The sequence below is a fragment of the Vulpes vulpes genome, chromosome 5, assembly GCF_048418805.1.
Source record: "Vulpes vulpes isolate BD-2025 chromosome 5, VulVul3, whole genome shotgun sequence".
NCBI lineage: Eukaryota > Metazoa > Chordata > Mammalia > Carnivora > Canidae > Vulpes > Vulpes vulpes.
In genome coordinates this window covers 64,619,203-64,645,581 of record NC_132784.1, presented here as the reverse complement: position 1 = coordinate 64,645,581, position 26,379 = coordinate 64,619,203, and the positions used below count along the sequence as shown (strand labels likewise).

General features: G+C 52.8%; 2 protein-coding genes across 2 annotated transcripts in view; both read right to left on the bottom strand.

Annotated features, from left to right (window-relative positions):
* Nucleotides 1–1,998: 1,998 nt before the first annotated feature.
* On the bottom strand, nt 1,999–10,334 carry CDC42EP2 (CDC42 effector protein 2). Its single transcript, XM_026004453.2, has 2 exons — nt 10,206–10,334; nt 1,999–5,378 (listed from the first exon to the last, which is right to left on the bottom strand). The coding sequence occupies exon 2, from the start codon at nt 5,017–5,019 to the stop codon at nt 4,375–4,377; it is 645 nt and encodes a 214-aa protein (XP_025860238.2). The 5' UTR covers nt 5,020–5,378; nt 10,206–10,334; the 3' UTR covers nt 1,999–4,374.
* Nucleotides 10,335–21,256: 10,922 nt separating this feature from the next.
* Nucleotides 21,257–26,379, bottom strand: part of POLA2 (DNA polymerase alpha 2, accessory subunit) — a 30,665-nt gene continuing 25,542 nt past the window's right edge. The window contains exons 14-18 of the mRNA XM_026004454.2: nt 26,221–26,329; nt 25,439–25,545; nt 24,566–24,625; nt 24,173–24,299; nt 21,257–22,818 (exon numbers count right to left, since the gene is read on the bottom strand). Coding sequence (XP_025860239.1) covers nt 22,666–22,818; nt 24,173–24,299; nt 24,566–24,625; nt 25,439–25,545; nt 26,221–26,329 — 556 coding nt within the window. The 3' untranslated portion in view covers nt 21,257–22,665. The remainder of the gene's footprint in view (nt 22,819–24,172; nt 24,300–24,565; nt 24,626–25,438; nt 25,546–26,220; nt 26,330–26,379) is intronic.

Sequence of the window (26,379 nt, the reverse complement as noted above, 5' to 3'; positions counted from 1 at the left end):
GTTCTCTCTGCTTGTACTCTCTCTCGGTCAAATAAAATCTTTTTTTAAAAAATCCCTAAAAAAAAAAAAAAAAAGTAAAAGAAAATCTTTGAAGGCAAAGGGAATACAAACTGGATAGTGAAGGAAGGGAAGTTATTCATACCAGCTACAGTTCCATTGTAGAAAAAGTCTGTAGCTTTTTTTTTTTTTTAAGATTTTATTTATTTATTCATGAGAGACAGAGAGAGAGAGAGAGGGGCAGAGACACAGGCAGAGAGAGAAGCAGGCTCCATGCAGGGACCCCGATGTGGGGACTCTGTCCCGGGACTCTAGGATCACACCCTGAGCCGAAGGCAGACGTTCAACCACTGAGCCACCCAGGCGTCCCAAAGTTTGTAGCTTCTACAGATACTTCTCTTCTTGCTGTGTCAAGTATATTTTTACATATTTTAATTTTCCCATTCTTCTCTCCTTTCCACTTTCAAATATAGGATGTATTGGAGGTAACTAACTTTACAGCATGGTTCATAGTTTGCAAAACATTGTGATGGGTTGGTAAAAAAAAAAAAAATTCAAAAAAACCCCCCAAACAAACAAAACACCTGGGAATCCTGGACTTGTAAGTGGATATGATCGTTGACAAGATTTTGAGTTGTCTTCCTTTGGAAGAAGAGTGAATATATACATATATGTGTGTGAATATATTTTTGACAGAAAGAGTAGATGCATTATACTAGGGAGGCTTATATTATCTTATGTTTATAGTAAGTACTGCATGGATGTTGGGCATTTAAAACAGTAGACTATAGGGGCATCAGTCATTTTTTTGGCCACCCCACAGCTTCTGTTCCTATTTTTGGGGATTCCTTTTTGTGGGTGGTGTTTGTAGGGCATGGTGCCCGGGTAGTACTGTACAAACTGAAGGGGAAAGATCCTTCTGTTCATCCATGGCTACTTTGGTGCAAGCAAGTATTCCTAGTTTTTTAATTTTAAAAAAGATTTTATTTGTTTATTCATGAGAAACACAGAGAGAGGCAGATACATAGGCAGAGGGAGAAGCAGGCTCCCTGCAGGTCGCCTGATGCAGAACTCCACCCCAGGACCCTGGGATCACGACCTGAGCCAAAGGCAGATGCTCAACCACTGAGCCACCCAGGTGTCTCACAAGTATTCCTAATTTAGTTCATCTGACGCTTCAGGTCCCCTGCCTAGGCCCCTTTTTCCAGCTTGACACAGCAGCCCTGAGTGGTTTCCCAGGGCCCTTGGGTCCCTGATGCAGGGTGGGTGAGGAACGGTTCCAGGGGAACCAAGACAGGCATGGCTACCCTGACCTCAGCTCAGGTCCAGGGTGAAGGTGTGGTCTTCCAGCTGGGTAGAGCTCTAAGGAGGGTTTCCTTTTTTCTTGTCTCCCCTTTCCAAGGCAGAAGGGACAAGCCTTTTAAGCACAGAGAGGGAGCCTGCAGGCAAGGAGCTGCTGGGCTTTGGCTCCTCTTGTTTTGCCCTCACACTTTCCCAGGGGCTAAGGTGGAACCCCTGTTGGAGGAGGGGGTTGCAGTCAGGTAGAGGCACAGGCCTGGGTTAAAATCCCACTACTGGGACACCTGGGTAGCTCAGCAGTTGAGCGTCTGCCTTCAGCTCAGGGTGTGATCCCGGGTCCAGGGATGGAGTCAGGGATCGAGTCTTGCATGGGACTCCCTGTGAGGAGTCTGCTTTTCCCTCTGTCTATGTCTCTGCCTCTCTCTGTGTGTCTCTCATAGATAAATAAAATCTTTAAAAAAATAAAATAAAATCCCACTACTGATAGTGAAACCCCTAATATCTAAGTGATGGCAAAATTTTCAGATTAAAAAGACAAAGTTTGGTGGGGATATAACATGATGAAGCTTCTATGGAAAATGGTATGGTGGTTCCTCAAGAAATTAAATATAGAATGACACAGTATGTCATACCATAGTATGATCCAGCAATTCCACTTCTGCGTATATATTCAAAAGAATTAAAAGCAAGGACTCAAACAGATATTTGTACACTCATGTTCATAGCAGCTTTGTTCACAATAGCCTCAAGGTAGAAGCAACCAGGTGTCTATTGATGGATGAGTAGATAAACAGAAGGTGGTAAAGGTAGATAATAGAATATTATTCAGCCTTTAAAAGAAGGAATTTCCAACACACATTGCAGGGTGGATGAACCTTGAAGACGTCAGGCTAAATGAAATAAGCCAGTCACCAAAGGACAGATACTATGTGACTCCACTTATATCAGGTCTCCAGAGTAGTCGGGTTCATAGAGACAGGAGGTAGATGGTGGTTGCCAGGGGCTGGGGGGAAGGAAAGGTGAAATTAGTGTTTCATGGGTATGGAGTTTCACTTTGGGAAGATAAAAAAAGTTCTGGAATGGTTGGTGGTGATGGTTGCAAAATATGTACTTTATGGCACTGAATCATACACTTAAAACATGGTTAAAATGATAAATTTCATATTATATATATTTTAACACACACATTCATAGCTCTGTGGCCAACAAAATGCCTCCTGGTCAAATTCAAATTCCCCACTATGACATCCGACAGAGGCTGGAGGCAGGAAAGACTGGGGGCAAGGTGGGAGGCTTGGATTCGCAGGGTCAGAAGGATGGAGAAGAATTAGCAGAGAATGGAAGAAGGGGAGACCAAGACTTGAACTTGCCTCTGGCCCCCCTCCGTGGTCTGTACCAATCAGACACAACCCCCACCTTAACACTGTCTCGTCCTCTGTCCCTGTCCCGTCCAGGCCTCCACATCCTGCAATGGCTTCCTCCTTTCTGACCTATGGTCCATCATCCATTGGCCTGGGTGGTGATCCTTCTAGAACCTGGATCTGACCACATGCTTCTCCTGCTAAAATCCTTCTAGCTCCCCATTTTCTCCTTAGCTTTGCAAGCAAAGCTATTCCCACCAGACGCCAACCTGCTTTTCCAGCTTCACACTCCTGCCTTTCCCAAGCCCTTCATGTCCACAGCCACTTTTGAATACCTTCCATGTGGCAATTCGTAAACGTTGTCCCTAATTTTTCCCACAACCCTGCAAGGTAGGTACCATTGACTCTGTTTTAGAGATGGAAAAACGGAGTTTCATACAGATTAGATCACTCCGAGATCTATGCTCTTTTCACCACATGGAGGCTCCTCTGTCATTCATTCTGGTGCCTCAGGGCCTTTGCTTATGCACAAGCATATCTTAGCCTTCAGGCTTGGCTCAGAGTCACACCTGACCATCCTAATGAGCCCTGATACCAGCTACACCTCCACCCCAGGAATTCCTGATCTCATTATCTTTATGGTGTTCAACAAAATTGGAAATCATCTTACTTGCTTACAAATTGAACATCTTTTCCTACTAGAATATAAGCTACAGGAGAGCAGGGATTGAGTCTGCCTGATATCCCCAGCACCTGGAACATCCTTGAGTGCCCTGTAAATGCTCACTAAGTAGTGCTGATGAGAGCTGTTGGATCCCTCTCAGCCCCGAGCTGGGGTCCTCCCTCCTGTGTGCTCCTAGTCCTCTGAAGCTGGAGAAGCTGCTGGTCCCTTGCACTAGGCCTTGGGGTTATTCTTTCATGCTCGGGTCTCCCCCAATAGACCCCAGCAGCCTGGGGACGGCACCTGACTTACACCAGCTCTCAGCCACCTCTTGTAAACCAGAAGCAATGTTGTAATTGCCCCAGTTGCCATTTGGGTTGTTCCTGCTCCATTTTCACTATGGGCTTGGAATCAGGTAGAAGATTTCAAAGGGCACGAAGACTTCTGAGGTTGGGGTCTTTCCCAGGGTGAGCCCAGGTCATAGAGATGGGTCTGTTTTCAGGAGGGAACCTAGGTTAAGGGTGTGGGGTGTGCTACCAGCAGCAGCAGCAGCAAGTTTTATTGCCACCAGAATTCCTGACATGTGAGAGGGTGGGGCAGAGGGACATTCGGTCACTGATGCCATGTTCCTAGTCCAGAACAAGGAGCCAAAGGTCTGGCTAGCTGTGCCCTGCTTCCCCTGCCTCCAAACTCCCATGGGGCTGAGGCAGAAGTCAGGTAGGAAGAGGAGTCCACCTTGACAGCACCTTCATCCAAGGGATGTGAGGGCAGGAGGAGGAGCAGTTGGCATTGGGGGTCCAGCTGGCCCAAGATGCTCAGAGCACTTTGGGCTGACTTCTGCAGGTGTCCTCAGGGGGTTTTAGGGGAAAGCAGTAAGGCACACGGCCCCGGGGGAGAGGCTGGGAGGCAGGGAAACAAAGGCTCAAAGAAAGAAATCACTGGCCAGAGACCACACAGTGGGACTTCGGGATCCCAACATCTAGGCCAGGGCTGCAGCCACCCTCTGCCTTCTAACATTCACTCCATCCTGATGTTCTGGCCTGGCCAGCCTTGGTCCTACGTGGGGATCTGCATGTGGCCCAGGTCCTGGTCCATGATCTGGAGGACGTCGTCCAGGATAGAAGGCCCCAGATCCACGTGCAGGGAGAGCAGGGAGCTGGCATGGGACAGGAAGGGCTCATCGGCCCCCAACTCAGGGGTCAGCCCATTGTGCACAGAGCCAGCCTCTGGAATCCTCCAGATGTCCACACTCCCTGCCTCCTGTGGGGAAGGCTGCGGGGAAGGTTGTGGGATCTCCAGGTGCAGGCGCGGGGGTTTGGGTGGGGCCTGGGTGGTGGGCAGGGTGAGGGCCTGGGGCCCTCCAATGACAGGGAGGGAGATGGCATTCTTGAGCAGAGGGGATGGCCCGTCGGGCAGCTCACGCCCACACAGCGTGCCAGTGCGGGTGAACTGGAAGGGGAGGTCCAAGGAGCCATCCTCCTCAGGTCCCTCGACCACCGTCCCCGGCAGGAGGTGGAACTTGCCCTGCAGGAAGGAGATGTCGCCGAACATGTCACTGCCACCGCCACTGCCAATGTGAATGGTGTGTCGGAAGTCCCCCAGCGGCGGGCTGATCATGTCTGAAGACAGCAGGTCCCGCAGCTTCTCCTTCTTGCCCTTGCGGCTGCCGCGCTTCAGATAGATGGGCACCTTGGTGGACATGGTGACCTTGGTGCCCCGGCCTGGCTGCTGGGGCTGGGGACAGTGCACCCGTGGGGACAGAAGCCTCCTGCTGCCTCCTCTTACCACCTCAGCCAGAGACACCCTGAGCGTGGTTTCCTGACACAGAAACCTACCAAAGGACTAAGACTATGGTGTGGAATGTGATCGAAGTTGGCCCAAGGAATGAGAAAAAGAAAGATTAATAGTCAATGAAGTCAGAAGGTTGAGACAAAAAAAATCACTTTCTCCCAAAAGGGTTGAAATGGATCTGGAAAGTCAGCAGCAGAAAGGTGGAGCTCTCGTATACAGTGATGCTCTCAGGTCTTGTTCTCGTAGGTGTCTTCCTGGGGGCTGAAGAGCTGAAACACCAAAGGTATTAAAGTCAGAGACAGAAGGACAAAAGGCAGAAGCATCCGTGTCATCTCCGGGCCCCCTGCATCAGCCGCCCCAGGGGAGTCCAAGTGGGGTCACTCTCCCTCGATGAGCCATGCTGGAGGAAGCAGGTGTTTGCTTACAGGCTCCCTGCACCTTACAGCCTGATTGCTAGAATCGAGCCCCTCTCCTGACCAGTGGCGAACCTGAGTCCTGGGAGCCTGAGTCTCTTGCCCTGGGGCTTCCGGCTCTGCTCATCACCATTGTCTGGGTACTCACCACCTACTGCACATTGACTGTGCCCCAAGACATAGCAAGTGCCAAGTTTGTGGGGTTCTCACAGACTTATCCCAATCCCCGGCTTGACCAAGGAGAGAGATCTCGTAACCTCTGTCTCTCCTACCTGTCTGTGCCAGGCCTGGACACATGGTATGTGTTCAGCAAACAGGACTGAATGACAGATCCCTTCTGTTTGACCCAATCTCAGTCCCATCCGGAAGTGAGGTCACCTCACAGCTCCTCTTTTATCATCCAGGTTTGCAGTTCCTTGCTCTGGGACTGAGTCTAACCATAGTTACCATCCCTCTGCCCTGCCCTGCACCTGAGGGGAAGATGGAGTGGAGGGTACACATATTTTGGGGGACTCTGCTCTGTGCCTGGTATTTTGCTGAGTTCTTTGCAAACGCGTCTCATTTCATCATTGCAACCACCCTCCTCTCATCCCCATTTAAAAATTGGAGCCAGAAAACATTTTGGAGGGATTTGCACAAGGCATTGCTGAGGGATAGAGCAAAATGCAAAAGAGTAGTATGGAAGACGCCATTTCTGAGGTGCCTGGGTGGCTCAGTTGGTTAAGCATCCGACTCTTGGTTTTGGCTCAGGTCACAATCTCGGGGTCAATGGATTTAGCCCCAAAACAGGTTCTGCACTCGGTGGCGAGTCTGCTTGAGATTCTCTCTCTCCCTCTGCCTCTACCCTACTTGAGCACTCGCATTCTCTAAAATAAAATAAATAGGGGATCCCTGGGTGGCTCGGTGGTTTGGCACCTGCCTTCAGCCCAGGGCAGAATCCTAGAGTCCCGGGATCGGGTCCCACATCGGGCTCCCTGCATGGAGCCTGCTTCTCCCTCTGCCTGTGTCTCTGTCTCTTTCTCTCTCTGTGTGTCTCTCATGAATAAATGAATAAAATCCTTTAAATAAATAAATAAATAAAATCTTAAAAAAAGATTCCATTTCTTTTTTTTAAAAAGATTTTATTTATTTATTCATAGAGATACAGAGAGAGAGAGAGAGAGACAGAGACAGAAGGAGAAGCAGGCTCCATGCAGAGAGCCTGACGTGAGACTTGATCCTGGGTCTCCAGGATCACGCCCTGGACCAAAGGTGGCGCTAAACCGCTAAGCCACCCAGATTGCCCAAAGATTCCATTTCTGATAGCAGTGACCAACTCCCCTCCTCTCTGTCCCTTTCTGTGAATGCACGTGTACCTACAGATACAGGTACAAATAGGATAATATCCTATATAAAAAGAGAAGAGGGGGCACCGGGGTGGCTCAGTGATTGAACATCTGCCTTTGGCTCAGGTTGTGATCCCAGGGTCCTGAAATAGAGTCCCACATTGGGCTCCCCACAGGGAGCCTGCTTCTCCCTCTGCCTAATTCTCTGCTTCTCTGTGTCTCTCATAAATAAATAAATAAATAAATAAATAAATAAATAAATAAATAATCTATCTTTAGGGAAGAGAGAGAAGAATCTGGAAGACCAGCACTGGGTTATATGGGCTGTGTAGACTGGGGTGGGGGACAGGGAAGGAGGGGTGGGGTCAGTGCCAAGGGAGGAAAAGTGTCCTCGATAAAAATTATCTGTGATATTTGCTGGGAAAGCAAGCTGAGGTAACCAAAGGATACATTATAAAGTAAAACATTTCTCTTGGAAAAAAAAAATTCCCTGCGATATTTAGTACTGTTATTCTAAAATGATGTATGTAACTGTGAAAAGGATGGTTGCCAAAATGTTGGTGATGGGTCTTTCATCTTTCAGGTGGCAGATTTCAGATGACTTTGCCTTTCTTCTTCATACTTTTATAAGCTCAGTTCTTAATAATAAGCATGTATTATTTATTTAGGTGCACATAGTATTTACGTAATCAGAAAGAATAAAGCTATTTTTATTGTGGAGAAAATAAGAGCACTCTAGTGGGGTGTCATAGTGGCTTAATAGAAAAAGGAAGGGTTGCAAGCCCTTGTTGGCGTTCCCACGGTGGGGGATTGGCCCCTGTACATGGATCCGAGAACCCAGATGGAGGATCAGAGCACAAAAAGCAAAGAAAGAAACGTGTCCAAGGTCATCCAGAGGGTAGCCAGATGAGCACCCCTCCTCCACGGCCCCCTCCCCAGGCGGCCAGGAGCTGAGCAGGTGGGAAATAGGCCAGAGAGGGGTGGAGAAACAGCTGGGAGGCCTGGCCGGTCCAATTCTCTACCCTGGGCAAGGAGAAGGGAGAATGAGGGGGCTGGTAGGAGGGAGCAGGAAGGAGGATGCAGGAGAGGCAGAGTCCCAACTCCCAGCCCAGGCCCTCACTCAGGAAACCCCACCCCAGGACCGGACACCCCAGGTCAGCCACACTGAGCCACAGAGACCGGACATCTTGCCCCTCCCTGAGCACCTGCCGCTTAACAGGAAACAAAGGAATGAGTCTCCAATGGCAGAATTCCAGCTAAGCTTGAAAGGATCTGGAGGGAGAGTGGGGGAGGCAGTGGGTACCTCGAGGTCCTGGGATCTTATCCCTCACTCATTGAACAGACATTTACCTGTGCCTACCATGCCAGACCAGGGGGCATGCCCATACACATCCTACCTGTCTCCTTGGTAGGCGAGCAGTCCTGGGGCAGCTTTTCCTTCCTTTCCACTCATAAGGAGTGGGGCAGACTGGTGGGATTTGTCATCCCCCCTCCAATTATACAGGGCGCCAAGACAGCCTGAGTGTTTCCACAACAAATCAGGCGTCCCTGACAGCTGTCTCACTCTGAGCCAGATGTACCCGCCCAATTCCAGATGTGGGGAGAACTGGCGCTGGGGGGGGGGGGGGAGGGTTGGGCCAGCGTCAGCCACCCAGGGGAGAGCTGGGAATTGCAATCATCAAGCCCCAAGTATTCTGATTTGGCAAGTGTGAGACCCCAGGCTCCAGCTGCCCTTGCATAGTTCCCATTTTAAAGCTCCCAGGCACAGCACGGTGGGTGTCACCACTGCCTTTTACAGAGGCAGAAGCTGAACCTCACAGACCTGAATGTTGATGAGGTCACCCAGCTGGTAAGAGGACAAGTGAGTATCAGCACGCACCAGGTCCCTGTGGCTCAGTCCCTGTGGCTCGGACCCAACTTCTGAAAACAGGAGCAGGACAGGTTCCCAGCTAGGCTGGGGTCACTTGGTCCCCAACTTGCAAGGATCCAGAGATATGAGAATGAGCTCTCCACCAGGACAAGGCTGTGGGGGGCCTCAGAGGGGCAGCTTCCCCCAGCAGTGGGAGGAGCAGACGGGAGCTTGCTCTGGGCAGGAGCCCTGGGCCTCCTTCAGAGAAAATGACTTCCGGGAGGCACAGCCCCTTCTGTCGCTTGAGGAGTACTAGGCCACTCTCCACTAATGATGTTCAAAGAGCAGCCCCCTGATGTTGAAATCAGCAGCCGGACCTTGAATCCATGTCCATCTGGGACTCCCTCTGTGACCCTCAGCTTTTTGGTCCTCACTTTCCCCATCTATAAAATGGGCTGACAAAGCCATCAACAGAGGGCTACTAGAAGACGCTGCCGCCACAGTGCAAGTGAGAGCAGATGTACAACAGACAGGGTCACTGTCAGTCCTGTCAATTCATTCCGCAAATAGCCGTAGGGCCTTCCTCGAGCATTTTGATTATCCAAGGACAGTGCTCCAAGCGACCGCCTTCTGCCTGCCTGCGCTGGGGGCGGAGGGCGCAGGCTCGCTTGCTGGCCGCGGAGTCTCCCGGGGTCCCTGCGCGGGGCGGCGCTCGGCTCCGCGGCCGCTAGGTGGCGCGCGCTCTGTCGCCCCGCTTCTCAGAGGAGTCCCGGCGCGCATTAGGGTCTCCAGCGCGCTTGGGGTTCCAGACAGGGGCCCTCCAAGGGGCCGCACGTTCACGTACCAGAGACTGATTGTCCGAGGGATCTTCTTGTCTCGGAGCGTTCTGGTCTCACAACCAGACAGTAGGGGGGAGAGGGGATGCTGGGGACCTTGCCAGGGTCTCCAAGCTCTGGGAGGAGCCTCCCCCGTGCTTTCCGGCCTGGGCGATGTCCGAGTGTCCGCTCGGCGCAGGGCCAGAGCTCGGGCGTGCAGGCCCCCACCCCTGGCTCCCGCGGGTCCGGTTCCCCAGCCGCAGCTCGGGTTCCCGCGCCGACCCCTCCCCGCCCTCTGCCCGAGCGCCCAGCCCGGATCCGTTTCAGGACACTCGCGGCCCCGGCTAAAGATAGGAGGACACCTCATCATAGACTAAAAATACGACCCCCAGCCCGGGCGGGGACGCAGGGCGGCGGGAGGGCGCTCCGCGTCCAGGCTGTGGGGAGGGGGCGAAGGCGCAGAGTGAAGGGCGGGCCCACGAGTTCGGGTGCGGGAGGAGCAGCGCCTCGCAGGCGGAGGAGGCGCGGGCGTGGCCGCCTGGACCGAGGCGCGGGCGGGAAACACCGTGTAGCCCGAGGCTCCGGGGAAAGGACCTGTGCGGTAGTGACACAGGAGCAGGGACCCCACGGGGGTAGCCTCTCGGGGGGCCCCTGGGAGTCGCAGACGGGCTGCAGAGTCCCGGGCCGACCTTACCTTGAGGCGCGCAGGCGGTGAACCCGCGGGCTACGACAGCTCGAGAGCTGGACGGAGCGGCTCTGGGACACGATCCCGGCTGTGAACTCACGGAGAGGTCCCCGGCCCCCGAAGCCCCGCCCCCGACCCGCGGAGCCAATGCCCGGGCCGCCCCAGCCGGGCCCCGCCCACACCCCGCCCTCTGCGGGCCCCGCCCGTGCTCCCCCGCCCGTGGCGCGGCGCCGGCGAGCAGCAGGCGCTCGGGAGCGCGGGTTCCAGCGCGGGCTCGGCGGCTGCGGGCGGGGAGGTGTGGGGCCGGGGCTGACTCCGCGGACTCCCGCTGCGCCTGCCGGGGGCCCAAACTCTCGGCGTTCGGAGGGCTAAGGGGGCGGCAGCCGGAAGACCGAATTACAGGTCTTCAGGATTCACCGAGTGCCTCTGGACCCTTCCCTTCCTGGGGGCTGGGCCCGGGGAGGGGCCGGCGCAAGTGTATTCAGTGGGGGCTAAGGGAATGAATGAGGCCTTGGAGGCCCCCGGGTTAAAATATTACACACTTGGTGAGAGCTTTAAGGAGTTTACTGCCCTTTTGAAGAGAGGGCACGGAGGGTGTGTGGGCAGTGACCTGGGTACGCCGGTGTGCCATCAGTCTACGTGGCTTCCGGGGCGAGGGTGGAATCCATACTTAGACTCCTTCCAACTGTTTCATTCATTCATTCATTCATTCATTCATTCATTCACTCACTCACTCACTCACTCAGTACTATAAATATTTATTGAAGAGCAGGCCCTTTGCAGGGCGCTGGAGACAGGTGGAAGGAAACTGCCCTTCCTCCATTCAGTGATTCAACAGAGACTTGCGCATCTACTAGGTGACAGGTGCTATTCTTGTCGCTGGGGATTCAGCGCCCTAGGAAAGATGGAAAACTGAAGCTCAGGGCCCTGATGGTGATCTGCTTGGCCTGAAAGTTCAAGATCTGTGGTCTTTGGGCCTTCCTCCTGTTTCAGGCTTCTCACCCAGCCACTGTCCCCTCTGTGCTGCCCTGCCTTCTGTTGCACAGCCCTGGGAGGAGACTACAGCTCTGTGCCAAGCCTTGAGGACTGCCTCTGCGCCATGGACGTGGGTTCTGGGCTGGCTCTGCTGTCCTCTTGCTCTGTGGCCACAGGCAAAGGACAGTCTCTGAGCCTCTCTGCCTGTAAAAAGAGAGTTATATGAATCCCAAACAAAATAAGAAAGTGTGTGTTTTGTGGATGGGAACACAGGCCCCACAGATGACACTTTCATGCATACATGCTAACAGTCTCTTTGGGGGACAGCAGGTGGGCCACATGAAACTGGGAACCAGTTCCAGAACTCTTTGGAGAGGCTGAGGGGGTGGGCAATGGGGAGCACTGGGGGATTAGCAGAGAACAGCCGATTTGGCTCCCTCAGCCTGGCCCTAGCCCCTGCTACCTCCTTCAGGGACTAGTTAGAAACCTCTCTAGCATGGCTGCTAGGCCAGGACTCCTAAGCAAGGTTCAGAGCATAGGGATCACCGTCTGTGCTCTGGGGACTGTTTAAATCTGCCTGGACATGACAAGCTTCCACCTAAGTGCTATCTCCCCATGGTGCTCAGTATACTCCTGCCATCAGCCAGAGCTCAGGGCCCACCCGCACGAAGCCTACATCCAAGGCATGATTTGGGCCTGGTGGTGGGTTCTGTGCTTTACAAGCACTCAGGTGAGCAGTTCATTCTCTCCATGCGCAGATGAGTTTATGTCACTAGGCTGTGGCTGGAGGAATCCCTAAGGAGCCTGCTGACAGCTCCTCTCCTCAAGGTTTTGCTGAATAGGCAGGATTTTTGCATACACACCCAGCTGCTGTGGAAGCCCTGCAATTAATGCACATTTATGAAACAGGATTTCATTTGCTAAAATTGACTTTTTTACACAACTTCTCTGGCTGTGTGTAAGGGCCTGAGTGTGGGTAGGGAGGATGGGATCCTGGGCCAGGGGATAACCAGGGTGTCCTGCATTTCTGATGCAACAGATATTCTGGACAAGTGTCCTGACCCGGCCCCTCCTGCATGCACCCCATGTTCAGGGTCTGATACCTCAGCCACAGCCTGGACTGTTCTCACTGGAAGGGCTCCTGGACACCCTGGTGATTGTGGGGGCAGGACCCTGAAGGGTGTTTGGGAGGGATTAGCTGCAGGGAAGGCTAGGATGGAGAAATGCCTGGAATGGGCTATTCAACTTTCTTTTCCGCTGGGAGCTCTCCCTGGCCCTGGGATGGGTCTTGCTGGCTTCTCCCACACCGTCCCCCACCCCCCGCCCCCACCAACAGAGCTCTGTAATCACCACACAGTGACTGACTCAGCCCTTCCTTCCCTCCCAGCCCCTTCTTCCTGGAAATCATTCACGTCAGCATCCCCAGCAGTCATGGAGAGAGTCAGAAGCCCCCTCCTCCAAGGTTGGCTGGGGAGGATGGACAGCCGGCAGGGAAGGACCCCAGGATGACACAAGCTCTCTGCAGCCTCACTTACCTGGCAATGTAGGGCCCTGGGAGGCAGGTGGGACCATAGTGACCAGGAGTCTAGGGGCAGGTCTAGGAGCAGAGGGTCACAAAGGAAGTGTAGTAAGAATCTTGGGGGGACTTCCAGGGGCCAGTAAAAAGAGATAAAGTATCTGGAAGAGGCTTTAGCACCCCCACCATGCAGGGCCACGGGGCAGCAGGGAACTGGGCAGGAGCCTCCTCCACCCCAGCCTGAGCTCAGCCGCTGGCCCATGACCTCAGCCAACCCCAGGCCTGGGTTGGATTTTTCCTTGATTGTTTCTTGTTTCCTTCCTCCCCTGGGCTCCTGCCAACTACATCCCTACCCTTGTCGCTCTTCACCCTCCTTTAGCAAACTCTGATCTACCAGGGGCTGGGATTCCAGATGAGAGTCCTCTTGGAGCTGCCCCCCAGTTTCTGCCTCTGTCTTGAACCCCTCCTGGGGAGTTGGGTGTCAGGACCTTGTGGGGGAACTTTCCTTTGGGTCAGGATTTTGGCCCCAGGCCTAGGGCCATGGCAGTTTCCAGAGTGGTGACAGCTCTGTCCTAGGAGGGACCAGCCCAGGCATTTTCCCCAGAGGCCTCTGGGAGCATCCAAGCTACATTGCTGTTCTTTGGCCTGGGGAACACAGAGTCAGCAGAGGCAGTCTTCAACACTCCCCACCTCCTCCAGACACCTTATCACTGTTGATTTTGAAAATTCATATTTGAAAAAAGAAGAAAATTCATATTTGATTCTACTTGCCTATGGTTGGGCTGGACTAGAGAAGACATAGGTGGCCAAGGCTGGTCCCCAGCCAGCAGGGAACAGATAACCTCAAATAAAACAAATAACCAATTCTAAAATTGCACATTCTGTGCCATAAAGGAGGTCATCCAGAGTAGAGGCTGGCTCTGATTCACTTCTATCTATCCCAGGCCAGCATGGATGAAGCTCCGTCAGTGTCTGTGGATTGAAAGAACTCAAAAGAACAGAAATGAGAAGGATTTGTTTTGCTAGAGGCGAAGAAGCAGATGGGAGTGCTAAGAAAACTTCAAGGTGGAGGTGATATATGAGCAGGTATTAACAGATAAGTAGGAGTTCACCAGGGAAGGAAAGGGAAGGCTTTTCCAGGGGAAGCAGGCAGAGGCAAAGGCAAGGGTCAGGAGGAGTACAGGTAGATGCGAGGTGTGATCACAAAACAAGAGTTATCCAGTTATACCATGGCATAGGAGAGGGGGAGAGTCCAAGAGGATAGTGGGTGAGCTCTGTTTTCCTTGCCCAGCATCCATCCCTCTTATTCTGGTGACCATCACTCAATGTTCCAGAGCCTCCAGTGTGACAAACCCCATCCTCAAGGCAAAATCTCCCTCTCACCTCTGTTCCCTAGGCACCCGTTCTCCTCGGGGACAACCAGCTTCATCAGCTTCTTATAAACACTTCTAGAGATACTCTTTGCCTGTGCAAGCAGAGCCCCTCTCATTATTTATTTATTTATTTATTTATTTATTTATTTATTATTTATTTATTTTTTATTTATATTTTTTAAAGATTTTATTTATTCATTCATGAGAATACACAGAGAGGAGAGAGAGAGGCAGAGACATAGGCAGAGGGAGAAGCAGGCTCCATGTAGGAAGCCCGAAGCGGGACTCAATCCCGGGTCTCCAGGATCAGGCCCTGGGCCCAAGGCAGCGCTAAACTGCTGAGCCATCCGGGATGCCCTAGTTTTTAGTTTTTCAGATTTTTAAATTTATTCATGAAAGACACAGAGAGAAACAGAGGTAGAGACACAGGCAGAGGGAGGAGCAGGCTCCATGCAGGGAGCCCAATGTGGGACTCGATCCCGGGCCTCCAGGATCATGCCCTGGGCCGAAGGCAGGCAGTAAACTGCTGAGCCATCCAATGATTGATTGATTGATTGATTGATTGATTGATTTAACTCAAATAGCAATATATAGGCAAGGAGAGCCCCCCAAGTACTGCAGGTCCTGGTGGCTTTGGGGAGAGGACAGTCTCTGCTGTCAGGCAGGGGAGGTGACTCTGCAGGGAGTCTGAGAAACCACAGCTCATAAGCTTCTGCTCTTCTCATTGTTCTGCACCTTATTTTTTTCCGGTTAACATTATATGTTTGACTACCCCATATCAGCACACAGAAAATGTCCCCAGTTTCACTTTGAGGCTGCTGTCTAGTATTCCAGGGTGTCAGAGTATACCTAGTTGGTTTCAGCCAGTGAACCTCTCGGTTTTTCCCAGCCCTCTCCTGTGACAAGCAGGGCTGCAGTGAGTCACCTTCTACGGATGTCCATTCACACACATGTGAGCACAGCTGCAGAATACTTGCTACGTGCCTAAGGGTAAAAGGGCACTTGCAGTTGTCATTTGGTCAGCTCTGTCTATTGGTCCTTCTAGGGGATATGCTGGGTACCAGGCCCCTGTGCACACTGCAGGGCCCCTTCCTCCTCAGCCTCACCAGTGCCTGGTTCTCAAGCTCTATGATCTCTGCCAGCCTGCAAGGGAAAAATTAAACCAAGCCAAAAAAACCTCAGTGGAGTTTTAGGTTGTGATTTTCTTACGCTAAGTGAGTTTGGCCATCTTTGCACTGGCTTCAGGGCCATTCCTAGTTTCTTCTCTGTGGACTGGCTGCATAGTTTTGCTTAGGAAGGTGGCTTCAGAGGGGGGATCTGGAGGGAGGCCTGATCGGAGGCAGGGGCCACTCCAGAGACAGTTGGTTCAGGAAAGAGGCAGAACTTGGCTCTGAGCTGTGGCGTAAAAGCCAGAGTTGGAGGTAATAAAATAGAAAGATTGGAATTGGGATGTCTGGGTGGCTCAGCTGTTTGGTGCCTGCCTTTGGCCCAGGGCGTGGTCCTGGAGTCCTGGAATTGAGTCCCACGTGGGGCTCCCTGCATGGAGCCTGCTTTTCTCTCTGCCTATGTCTCTGCCTCTCTCTGTATCTCTCATGAATAAATAACTAAAATCTTAAAAAAAAAAACCAAAAAGATTGGAATTTGGTGACAGACCAGCCACAGGACCCATGCAGTGAGGAGAAGGAAAGGTCGAGCCCAATCCAGGGTGATGACTCAGGGTGGAGTGGGTGAGAGAGGGAAAGGAGGTCAGTGGGGCCACCAAGGGAGGTGGAGGATTCTAAGGGTGAAGATGATATGCCACCTGCCCATTCTGCACCCACATACCCTTGTTTACACACATCCTGGCCCATGATCCTTGAGCAGGGCTTCCCCTGCCCCCTCTCCCTCTGTAGCAGGGGCAGCCGCCTTGCGCATGCCCGGTCCCTGGCCTCATCTGACCACCTCCCTAGCGCATCCTGCTGGGCTGCTGCATCTCTCCCCGAGGGAAGACTTCCGCACCCCCAGTTCATGTCAAGTCCCCTTGATACCTTTGGAGAAACTCTGGACTACCCTCTGTGCCACTGGCAACAGATTCATGTCCACCCCCCACCAGATGGTAGCCACCAGGGTCTCCCCCAGAGTGTGTGAAATGTAGCAGGTAACTGATGAGCTGAGCTAACTACTAGATCAGCGAATAAATGGCATGATGTTTGGGACAACCAGAAGGGGGCAGAGAGGAGACAGGGTTTGGGAAGTAAGAGCCTAGAGGCAAGGGCTTCTCTGTCTGTGCTCTGCCCACCTTGGTTTTCTCCACAGCATTTGCCTGCATCTCTGCCTGGTGTTTGCTTGTTTGCAGTTTCTGCACTGGACGGGAGCTCTGGGTGGAACAGACATTGTGTGTTCGGTTTACCTCTGTGTCCCGAAGCCATCCTGATGCCATCTTGACACAGAGTGGGCCTGCAGCTAGTGTTTGCAAACAGGAGCAGGTGTGGGAACTGATGGGCTCAGCTCCAGGTCCACACACCAGGGGCAGAGGCACTCCTGCTTCCTTCTCTCTAGGCACCTGTCTGGGAAGGTGGAAGGGAAGGCGTTCCTTCTGCAGGTATCTCCCGTGGGCCTATTGCCCACGATGCATTGCACAGGGATGGGACAGGCTCCCTGCTCTCAGGAAGCAGGCATCCTGATGGATTCATGGGGAGGGGGTTACCCATGGGATGGGACATGGAGAGCAGAGGAGTGGAGGGGCCAGATTGCTGTATGTGTATGTAATACACAATTAATTCTCCGAGTTCTCCTGCCCTTGACTCCTAGCCCTTCCACATCCATCCCCAGAAGCAAACCACTCTTATAGAAGTGTCCTAAGGGACAGAGCATTTGAAGAGAACAGAGTCTCGAGGGGAATGCAAGCCTTGGGAAGGACCTGTCGGGATCAGGAATGGCTATGCCTTCTAGATTCTGGCCTGGTTCTTCTCCTGCTCCTGGAGGGAGCAGTGGGGCCTGCTGACTCAACTTTTGAGGTCTTTCTTAGTATAGATGCTTTAGAGCCTGCAAAGATCTGGGAGTGATGGAGTGGGCAGAGGAGACGGGCTTGGCTGGGCCCTCAGGCAGCAGCGTGCAGGGAGCAGAGGGTCAGCAGGGTCACAGGGCAGCAGCTGTCCCAGAGACCTTCGAGGCACCCCTTGGCCCAGGCAGCTGCTGGCTCAGCTGTCAGGCAGGTTGTGGAGGGCAGGGTGGCAGGGAGCCTGGGACCCCAGGAGGGTGGGTCGAGTGGGGGGAATCTGGAACTGGCTGTGGGCCCAGGTAGAAGCAGACCGGAGGGAGCAAACAAACCTGGCTGCTCAGGGATAGGGAACCAGAATGATGGAGGCCAGGGTGACAAAGGGACCCAAAAGCCCGAGTGCAGCTGATGGAGCCCTGCCTCCATGACAGCCACCTCAGTGACCTCCAGACTGGGAGGCCAGCAGTGTCAGCTCCACTTCCAGCTCCCCGCTCCTCAGCCAGACCCTCAGTATCTCCTAGTCCTCTAGTTTTTGAGTGCGGTGAGCTTTAGGCGGGCAACTCCCAGATCAATCAGTCCAGTCCCACCCCTCACCAGAGTGCTGCTCCTGTCACCCAATAGCTCAGCCCAGTAGCCATTTGGGTGTCCACCTTAGTCCCAACCTGCCCCTAGTAGTCCCAGGCACCCCCCCCAAACAACCCTCCTTGAACTCCCCCAACTCTGCTGGGCTCCCGGGCACCTGGACTGCTACCTCCAACTCCTTTTGAGTGTGTCTTTGCTGTGTGCCAAGTTGGTCAGCATGGCAGGGCAGAGAGACAAAGCACTTGGAACTTAAATCCCAGCTCCATCACTTTTTTTTTTAAACTATTTTATTTATTTATTCATGATAGACAGAGAGAGACAGAGACAGAGACACAGGCAGAGGCAGGCGCAGGCTCCATGCAGGGAGTCTGACATGGGACTCGATCCTGGGACTCCAGGATCACTCCCTGGGCCAAAGGCAGGTGCTTAAACCGCTGAGCCACCCAGGCTGCCCTCCAACCTCTTAGCACCTGCCAGCAGGGTTTGTTGGGAGAGTTTGACATAATCTCTAAGTGCACACAGAACATCCTCAGAAATGTTAACTCCCTCACCTTCCCATCTGAACTGTGTTTTTCTCCGTTTGTCCTCTGGCAGTCATCCTAGTCCTTCTGTCCTGGATCAGGCCCTCATTGTTTTGGTTGCAAATGACAGAAAATTCAATTCCCACTAGTTTAAGAAAAAGCGGGGGTGGTATTTGTGGCTTAGATTTTGGGGGGTGGGGGCTAGCTTCATCAGAGCTCAGACAACGTGGCCTGGTGCTAACCTCTCCCTAACTCCTGGCAATGTGTCCTCTGGGTTAGTCCCTGTTCAGGATGGGTTTCCCTCATTGTGGCAAGATGGCTGCAGCAGCTCCACCTTTTGGCTGTGTCTTTTCTACCATTTCTGCAGAAGTCCTGGAGTTATTGTTTGGACTGTCTTTGGTCATGCTTATCCTTGGCCATTCACCGAGGCCAGGGAGGTGCAACGTGCTGCTTGGTTTAGACAAAGGAGGAATGTGGAGGAGGGGTGGTTGTCCACAGGGAAACTGGGGTCCTGTTTCCATGGGAACGGAGAGTGGGTACCAGGTGGCTCTGTCTTCCCATAGCTCTTAGAGTGTCTTTGGCCTCCAGCCTCTCTTAGCTCCACACTGTCCTCTGTGGCACTGCCAGGCCTTCCTAAGATGCAGGTTCCATACTGTCCTTCCATTCTACTTAGAAGCCTTCCAAAGTTCCCTGGGGTGAATCAAGTCCAAACTCCTCTCCAAGGCATTCCTTACTTCACCATCTGGCTCCAAAGCTCCATCCCAGGCAGAGCTTCATTTTGTCCCTCTCTGCCCCTCCCCTTCCTCCTCTTGTCCTCCTCCTTCCTTGCATTCCCTTCCCCCATAAACCTAAAGCCCCTTCCCTCCCATGCCAGGGTTTGTAATGAGAGCACTGAAGACGGATGTTCCGACCCTGGAGCATCATTAACAACAGCCAGAAAGGGGAAACAGCCCCAGTGTCCATTACCCAATGGGTGAGAAAAGAAAACACTATCTGTATGATGGAATATCACTCAAATGAGGGAAGAAAGAGGGCAGCCGGGGGGGCTGAGTGGTTTAGTGCCGCCTTTGGCCCAGGGCGTGATCCTGGAGACCGGGGATCGAGTCCCACGTCGGGCTCCCTGCATGGAGCCTGCTTCTCTTTCTGCCTGTGTCTCCACCTCTCTCTCTTTCTCTGTGTCTCTCATGAATAAATAAATAAAATCTTAAAAAAGCAAAAAACAAAAAAAACGAGGGAAGAAAGAAACGAACTCCTGACACCTGTGACAACGTGGATGACCCTTGAAAACATGATGCTCAGAGAAGCCAGACGCGAGCATTATGAATTGTGATTCCACTTGTGTGATGTGCCCAGAACAGACAAGTCTGTGGAGGTGGAAAGTAGGTCTCTTTTCCAGAGGATGGGGGTGACCAGGGGTGCAGAGTGCCTGCTAATGGGAGTATGGCTTTTCAGAGGTGATGGAAAGCCTCTGGAATTCAATAGTAATGATGTTTATATGACCTTGTGAATGTGCTAAAACCCACTGAATGGTACATGGTAAGATGGTAAAGTTGATGCTGGTCACATATCTCACTAATTTTTAAAATGTTTTTTAAAAAAACCCTCCCCCCTCCTCCCAGCCAGTCAAGGCCCTTCACATCTCATTAGTTAGAAGGCTCAAGTGTGGAGGAAGACGCCCTGTGTGGCCAACCAGGACTGGCTCTCGGGGGGCTCAGCCAGGGGAAAGGAAATATGTACCAAACAGAAATGAAAAATCAGCCCAGAAGGCTACTCCCAGCAACAGGGGAAGCTGCAAGACGGGCTGAGCCAGGCTGGGTGACCCCAGGTCAAGGGAAAGGAAACGCCAAGCCCAAAGTCATTGCAGAGGCAGAGCAGGATGGAGGCTCCAAGGAGCAGAGTCATGGCCCTGCCCCAGCCCTCCTCTGGGTGCCTCTGCCCCTCCAATCCCCCAGCTTCCTTCTTAGATCCCACTGGGGTCCCCCTTGGCAGCTCTCCCCTGACCTTCCTGGAGACAGAGCCTGAATCCTACAGGATGGCCATGCAAGAGTAAAGGGAGGGCAGCCTCAGGCTACCAGCACCTGTGAGTGAGGAAGAGGCAGTGGCCCTCCTCGGGCACGAGGTCTGGGACATGGAGCCAGGAAACTTGGTGAGAGCACAGGGATTTTGCTCACCATCTGCTCCACTCTTAGGCTTGTGTCTCAAGGGGACAGGCACAGCCAGGACCAGGTGACATGCCACCAAACAGAAGGGGGTTCCAAGGTAGGAGGGTCCCAGGAGCCCTGGCCCAGCCCCAGCTCCTAGGCTTTCTGCCCCCTTCCCACCGACACCCCTCCCAGAGCCTGACACCAGAGGTCGTGTGCCTGGCACAGGCAGGGGCAAGAGCCCTACTTGAGCAAGAGGGACAATGATTCAGGAAATTAGTGACCCAGCTAGAAAGGGACCTAGGGGCAGCCAGTTTGGCAGTCCTGGGTACTGACTTCCAGACAAGAGGGAAAGAGACAGTTTGGTGGTGGAGAGGCACTCCCCAACCAGAGCTGTCTGCAATCTGGGGTTTGCATCCTGCTTTCTGTTTTGAGTTTTAAATGCCTGCTCTGGCCCTCCAGGACCATTCCAACGGTCACACAACTTGTATCCAGGCAACGGGCATGCGCTTCCATTCATGCTGAGCTCCAGCTTTCTCCCCCAGAGGCTGGAGGCTGCACCCCACCTCCCTCTGCCCCACAAATGCCTCCCCACCCCATGCAGGACTTTCCTCACCCTCTGCCAGCTGCCCCACCCCACGGGGCCTCTGGATCTTGCTGTCTGTAATAAGGGGGACAGGGGGCTTTGTATCTTACCCAGTGGGGACCAAGGTGTGATGAGTCTCCACAAAGCCTCCTCAGCAGCATCATGAACGTAATTGGCAAGAGCCATGGGTCCCTAAGAGCCACGCATGGGCTCATGTGATAAGGGCTCAGAGCCTGGCTTATCGTGGCCAAGGGCCTGTTGGCTCATCTTCCCAAGCAAGGGTTTTCCAAGGTGGGGGGAAGGAGGGCAGGGTTTTGCCAACACCGAGGTTGGTGGAAACGTAAATGATATTTTTTTTAAGATTTTATTAATTAATTAATTAAGATTAATTAAGATTTTATTTATTTATTCATGAGAGACAAGGAGAGAGAGACAAGGAGAGAGAGGCAGAGACACAGGCAGAGGGCTCCATGCAGGGAGCCCGACGTAGGACTCGATCCCAGGTCTCCAGGACCATGCCCTGGGCTGTAGGCAGGCACCAAACCACTGAGCCACCCAGGCGTCCCCGTAAATGCTATTCTTGAACTGGGGGACAACTGTTGGAAGTTGTGGAAGAGGGGCCCAGCTTCCCAAAATGCTACAGAGACCCATGTAGCCCTTGGCCCCGTGGCTGGGTGCTTCCCATGCAGGGGATCTTGAGGAGGGAAAGTCAGCTCCCCAAGCTGGGGCTTGTCTCTGGTCCTTGTGTTCAGAGGAGGCGCCTATAAAATGAATGAGACAAAACCGCAGCTGCCTTGTTTTCAAAGGGAGACCAGTTTCACCCAAACCCGGTTGGATCTGCTGTGGATTCCACCTCACTGTCTGAGGTGGGAGGCAAAGGTTGAACACTGTTCAGTCATCTATTTATCTCTGACTCAGGATGTGGGCATCATATCTGCCATCCCCTTGCACACTTCTCTCAGTTCAGGAGTCCAGCTCTTCGGGCTTGGCTTCAGCACGAGAGGCAGGAGAGCCGCCAGCTTTGGGCAGAAACCCGGGCCATGTTTAGCCAGTGACAGGCTCTCCTCAAATGCCAGCACACAGGAGATGTCCAGGGACCTTAAAGGGCCCCGCCTGGCCAAGGGCTCTGGGCCGTGGGCGAGCACTGTGTGCTGAGCAGCTTGGCAGGGTAGGTACCCAGGAATCCTGCTTTGGCAGGGCTCCATGAGGCCGCCCCCTCCAGATGCAGAGGTCAGGCTGAGACCACAACACGCATGCAAGGGCTGCGCCGGGAAGGGTGAGGCGTGCAGCCAGCTGCTCACTCTGCAACCTGGCTCCGTGGCCTGGCCCAGCACCATCTCCTCGGCAGAGGCCACAGGGGCCTTGGGAGGGTCAGGGTGGTGACCGGACAGAAACCCAGGGTGACAGATGCTCTGCCTTCTCTGGGCACAGGTCAAGGAGGCACTGTTCTTTGTTTACTGCCAGGAAAGAGCAAGAGCCGAAGAATGAAACTCCGAAGTCACCCTCAGAATTGACTTTTATTTCTCCAAAAGTCATTTCTGTGTCTGATTCATGTAGAAAATCACAAAGTCGTCTTGTCTTTTCTGAGCAGGCTGCATCCACAGCCAGTTCACTCTGGACTGTGGGTCCAGGAAGAAACAACAGCTTTCTGCCAGAGCAGCTTGACTAAGAGTCAAGGCCCAGCTGCACGAGGCCTTGCCCGCTGGGTCCACGCCCCACAGCTTCTCCTCTCCAGCTGGCTGTCCTCTCTCCTCTACCTCTCGATGGCTGGGATCCCAGATGTCTGTGAGCACGGGCATCAGATCCTGACCACCTGGGCAGCAGTGCACGGACTCTGCCTCCTTTCCCCGCCCACGGCCTGCTGCCTCCTGAGGAAGAGCCGACCGAAGGTGCCCCCAACCTGCCCTTTGGTGAGGCGCCCGGGATTCACACAGACACAGCCAAGGACGTCCTGGGGAAAGCAAAGGGGCTGATGTGAGAGAGCAGGACTCATCTAACCATCAGATCCCAGAGAGAGGTTTAGAAAGTGTAAAGGAAGGCAACTAAACACATCTCGAGCCTACAAGGTGAATTTACTATTGGAAAATGCTGAATTCCTTCTGAGCCCCTGAAGCAGAATACAGAGGGGTAACAACCAGCTTCCAGACTTGAAGACAAACCTGATCTGGTTACTGTGTTCCAACATGGGAACAAATTTTTACCCCTTGAGGTTGAACTGTCTCTGGTTTGGCAAGAGGGCTACTGGTTGAGTGGATCTATTATGAGGGATCCAACTTGGGTGGCAAAGATAGGAATGACCCAAGAGCTTCTTCAAAGTTCTGATGGCTGAGGGACGCCTGGGTGGCTCAGTGGTTGAGCATTTGCCTTTGGCTCAGGTCATGATCCTGGGGTCCTGGGATCATGTCCCATATCAGGCTCTCCACAGGGAGGCTGCTTCTCCCTCTATGTCTCCACCTCTCTCTCTTTCATGAATAACTAACTAAAAATCTTTTTTTTTTTTTTTTAAGGTTTTATTTATTCACAAGGACACAGAGAGAGTGAGAAAGAGAGAGGGACAGAGGGAGAAGCAAGCTCCATGCAGGGAGCCCGATGTGGGACTCGATCCTGGAACTAACTCCAGGATCACGCCCTGGAGATCACGCCGAAGGCAGGCTCTAAACTGTTGAGCCACCCAGGTATCCCCCAGTAACTAAAAATCTTAAAAAAAAAAGTTCTCATGGCTGAGCCTCCCCTGGAGATCACACCCAAATTCAGGCAAGGGGCAGCGGAGGCAGGCAAGTGCATGTGTGTAATGTTCCCAGGTCACCCTGACACAGCCCCACGTGACAACCACCATTTGAGGGGCTTCCTACCCACCCATGGGACTCCCAGGTTAGCTGACTGAGCACCAGGGTGGGTACAAGGGAACAGGGGGTGGCTTTAACTTAAATGTGTTATTAACAGATTAGTTCTCTCTCTCTCTCTCTTTTTTATTTATTCATGACAGACAAGGGGGAGAGAGAGAGAGAGAGAGAGAGAGAGAGAGAGAGAGAGGCAGAGACATAGGCAGAGGGAGAAGCAGGCTCCATGCAGGGAGCCTGATGTGGGATTTAATCCCGGGACTCCAGGATCACGCCCTGGGCCAAAGGCAAACGCGCAACTGCTGAGCCACCCAGACATCCCTAACAGATTAGTTTTCGAGTCCTTTTCCACCTCTCCCAGAGAGAGGGCACTGTCCCTAGCATGAAGAGTGGGGACCAATGGTCTAGAAGGGAAAGTCAGACTTGGTCCTGGTGTTTCTGGGAAAAAGCAGACTTCAAACCTACCTTCACGAAGTATTTCAGCTCTGATGGAATAATGAGGATGTCTGGGGTGATGGGCAACTGTGCATAGATGTAGAAATTCTCATAGTCAATGGCCATGTCTTCCTGAGGAGGGTAGAGTGGGTAGTAGCTAGAGATGGGAGAAAAATAGTCAGCAGTGGCTGATCTGGGGCCCTCTATTCCCACATGGCTTCCCTCTAGGTCACTGGTTCCCGAGCTTTCACAGACCATCTCTCCTGTTCCTCCCTGTATTTAGGGAAGACAAGGCAGGCTTATCATCATGAGGATGGGGTTCCCTGGTAGTGGCCCAAGGAAGGTACTTCTAATCAAATCTATCAGAGCACCAGACCCTACAGCACACTTGTCCTGGCTAGTTATTCCCATGAGTGAACTTACCTCCTCTGGGTCAGGATGTGCTTAAGGATTCGGCTGAGTCTGTCTGAAGTTCCAGAAGCACTGGGGCAGGAAGAGAAGCAAGAAATGGAATGCAGAGCCTTGTTCCTCAACTCCTATTTCTCTTTGGGGAGGACTTAATAAAACAGGGAGATACTATGTGGCCAGCACACAGGGATGGAGGGTACCTCTGGGGAAATTTAAAGACCCATCCACAAGTGCTCAGTCTATTCCCACCTGAGAAGGGGAGCAGGCTCTCAGGCTGCGAGGGGAAAGAGCGGGCATCCCTCATGATCCCTCAGGCTTTTGGCCAAAGCTGTATTGTGCAAGAATGTGTATGGAGTGCACCAACGTGCAGTGAGCGTATATAGTCAGGGTGACCCTTGCACCTCAAACCTCAGCCAACAAGCACACACCCATCTCGCCTAACACACACAATGCTTCACACGATGGAGGAACTGCTAAACCTACATCAGTAGGCAAGGCTCGGTCTGATTCTCTGCAGACCCACATCCCCTGAGTAGCTCTGCAGTTCATCCTCCATGAGCAGGGACACTCACTACTGTTTAGGCCCTGAATGTGGGAGGTAAGGAAAAGGAGATGAACTTTTGTGATTATAAATGAAGCACAAAGCTGGATGGCCATGGTTCTCTGGGGTCCAACAATCAACAGGCAAGTGCTAGCAGCAACAAAAGCATCCACTTGCCCCCTCCAGGAACAGAGAAACTTGAATAGCCACAGGGTCTGCCACAAAGGGCTGCTCTAAGGATTTCCCTAGTACAGACTGCCAAGCAGCCCCTTGAGTCTCTTGGTTGAAGAAAGGCCCAGGGTCCTGAGAGCCAGCGTCCCGCCTGCTAGACTGGAACCGTGTCCCACCTACTAATCTCTTCGGCTCCCATGTGGAACAGCAGATCTGTGGATGTCAGGCCAAAGATCACTCCGTTTATGGAGAGGTTGCAGGGCTCAGACACGAAGTGCACTCGCTAAAATGAGAGGGAATGAGACAAATGTTCTTTTCTTTCTTTTTTTTTTAGAGATTTTACTTATTTATTCATGAAAGACACACAGAGGGGGGCAGAGACACAGGCAGAGAGAGAAGTAGGCTTCCTGTGGAGAGCCCGATGCAGGACTCGATCCCAGGACCCCGGGATCACAACCTGAGCCAAAGACAGATGCTCAATCACTGAGCCACCCAGGCATCCTGAGACAAATATTTGTGCACAAAAGCTAGAAACTTCTTCCTCGGGGGAGGGTATATGTCTCCTGGGGGTGGGGAGAGCATTGAAATGGGGGCCAAACTGATGCACAGTACATCACAGATACATCTGTCTGTTAAAAAAAAGAAGTTGAGGGATGCCTGGGTGGCTCAGCAGTTGAGTGTCTGTTGAAGCTCAGGGTGTGATCCCAGAGTTCTGATACTGAGTCCCACACTGGGCCCCCTGCATGGAGCCTGCTTCTCCCTCTGCCTATGTCTCTGCCTCTCTCTCTCTGTCATAAATAAATAAATAAAATCTTTAGAAAAAATAAAAATTAAAAAAGGAAGAAAAGAAGCTGAGGATTCAGGCCCTGCCCCAAAAAGGCATCTCTGCCCTCCACTGAGGGGCCAGAGGGGGTCATTGATTCTGGCTGCATGCTGGTCAGGGAGGGGATGCTGGTACCTTTCTGTCTTCTCGAGCCAGGTCGGAGTAGCTGAAAGGTGGCTGTGGATACACGGGCTCACAGTGCACATCCCTCACGGATGGGACAAAGACGAGATGGGAGCCAGAGCTGCTTTGTTGAGAAACCATCAGAAGAGGGAGAAAATGAAAGCAGCTGAG

Coding starts and splice junctions, on each gene's coding strand:
- CDC42EP2 (XM_026004453.2), bottom strand. CDS start 5,019: ATGTCCACCAAGGTGCCCATCTATCTGAAGCGCGGCAGCCGCAAGGGC.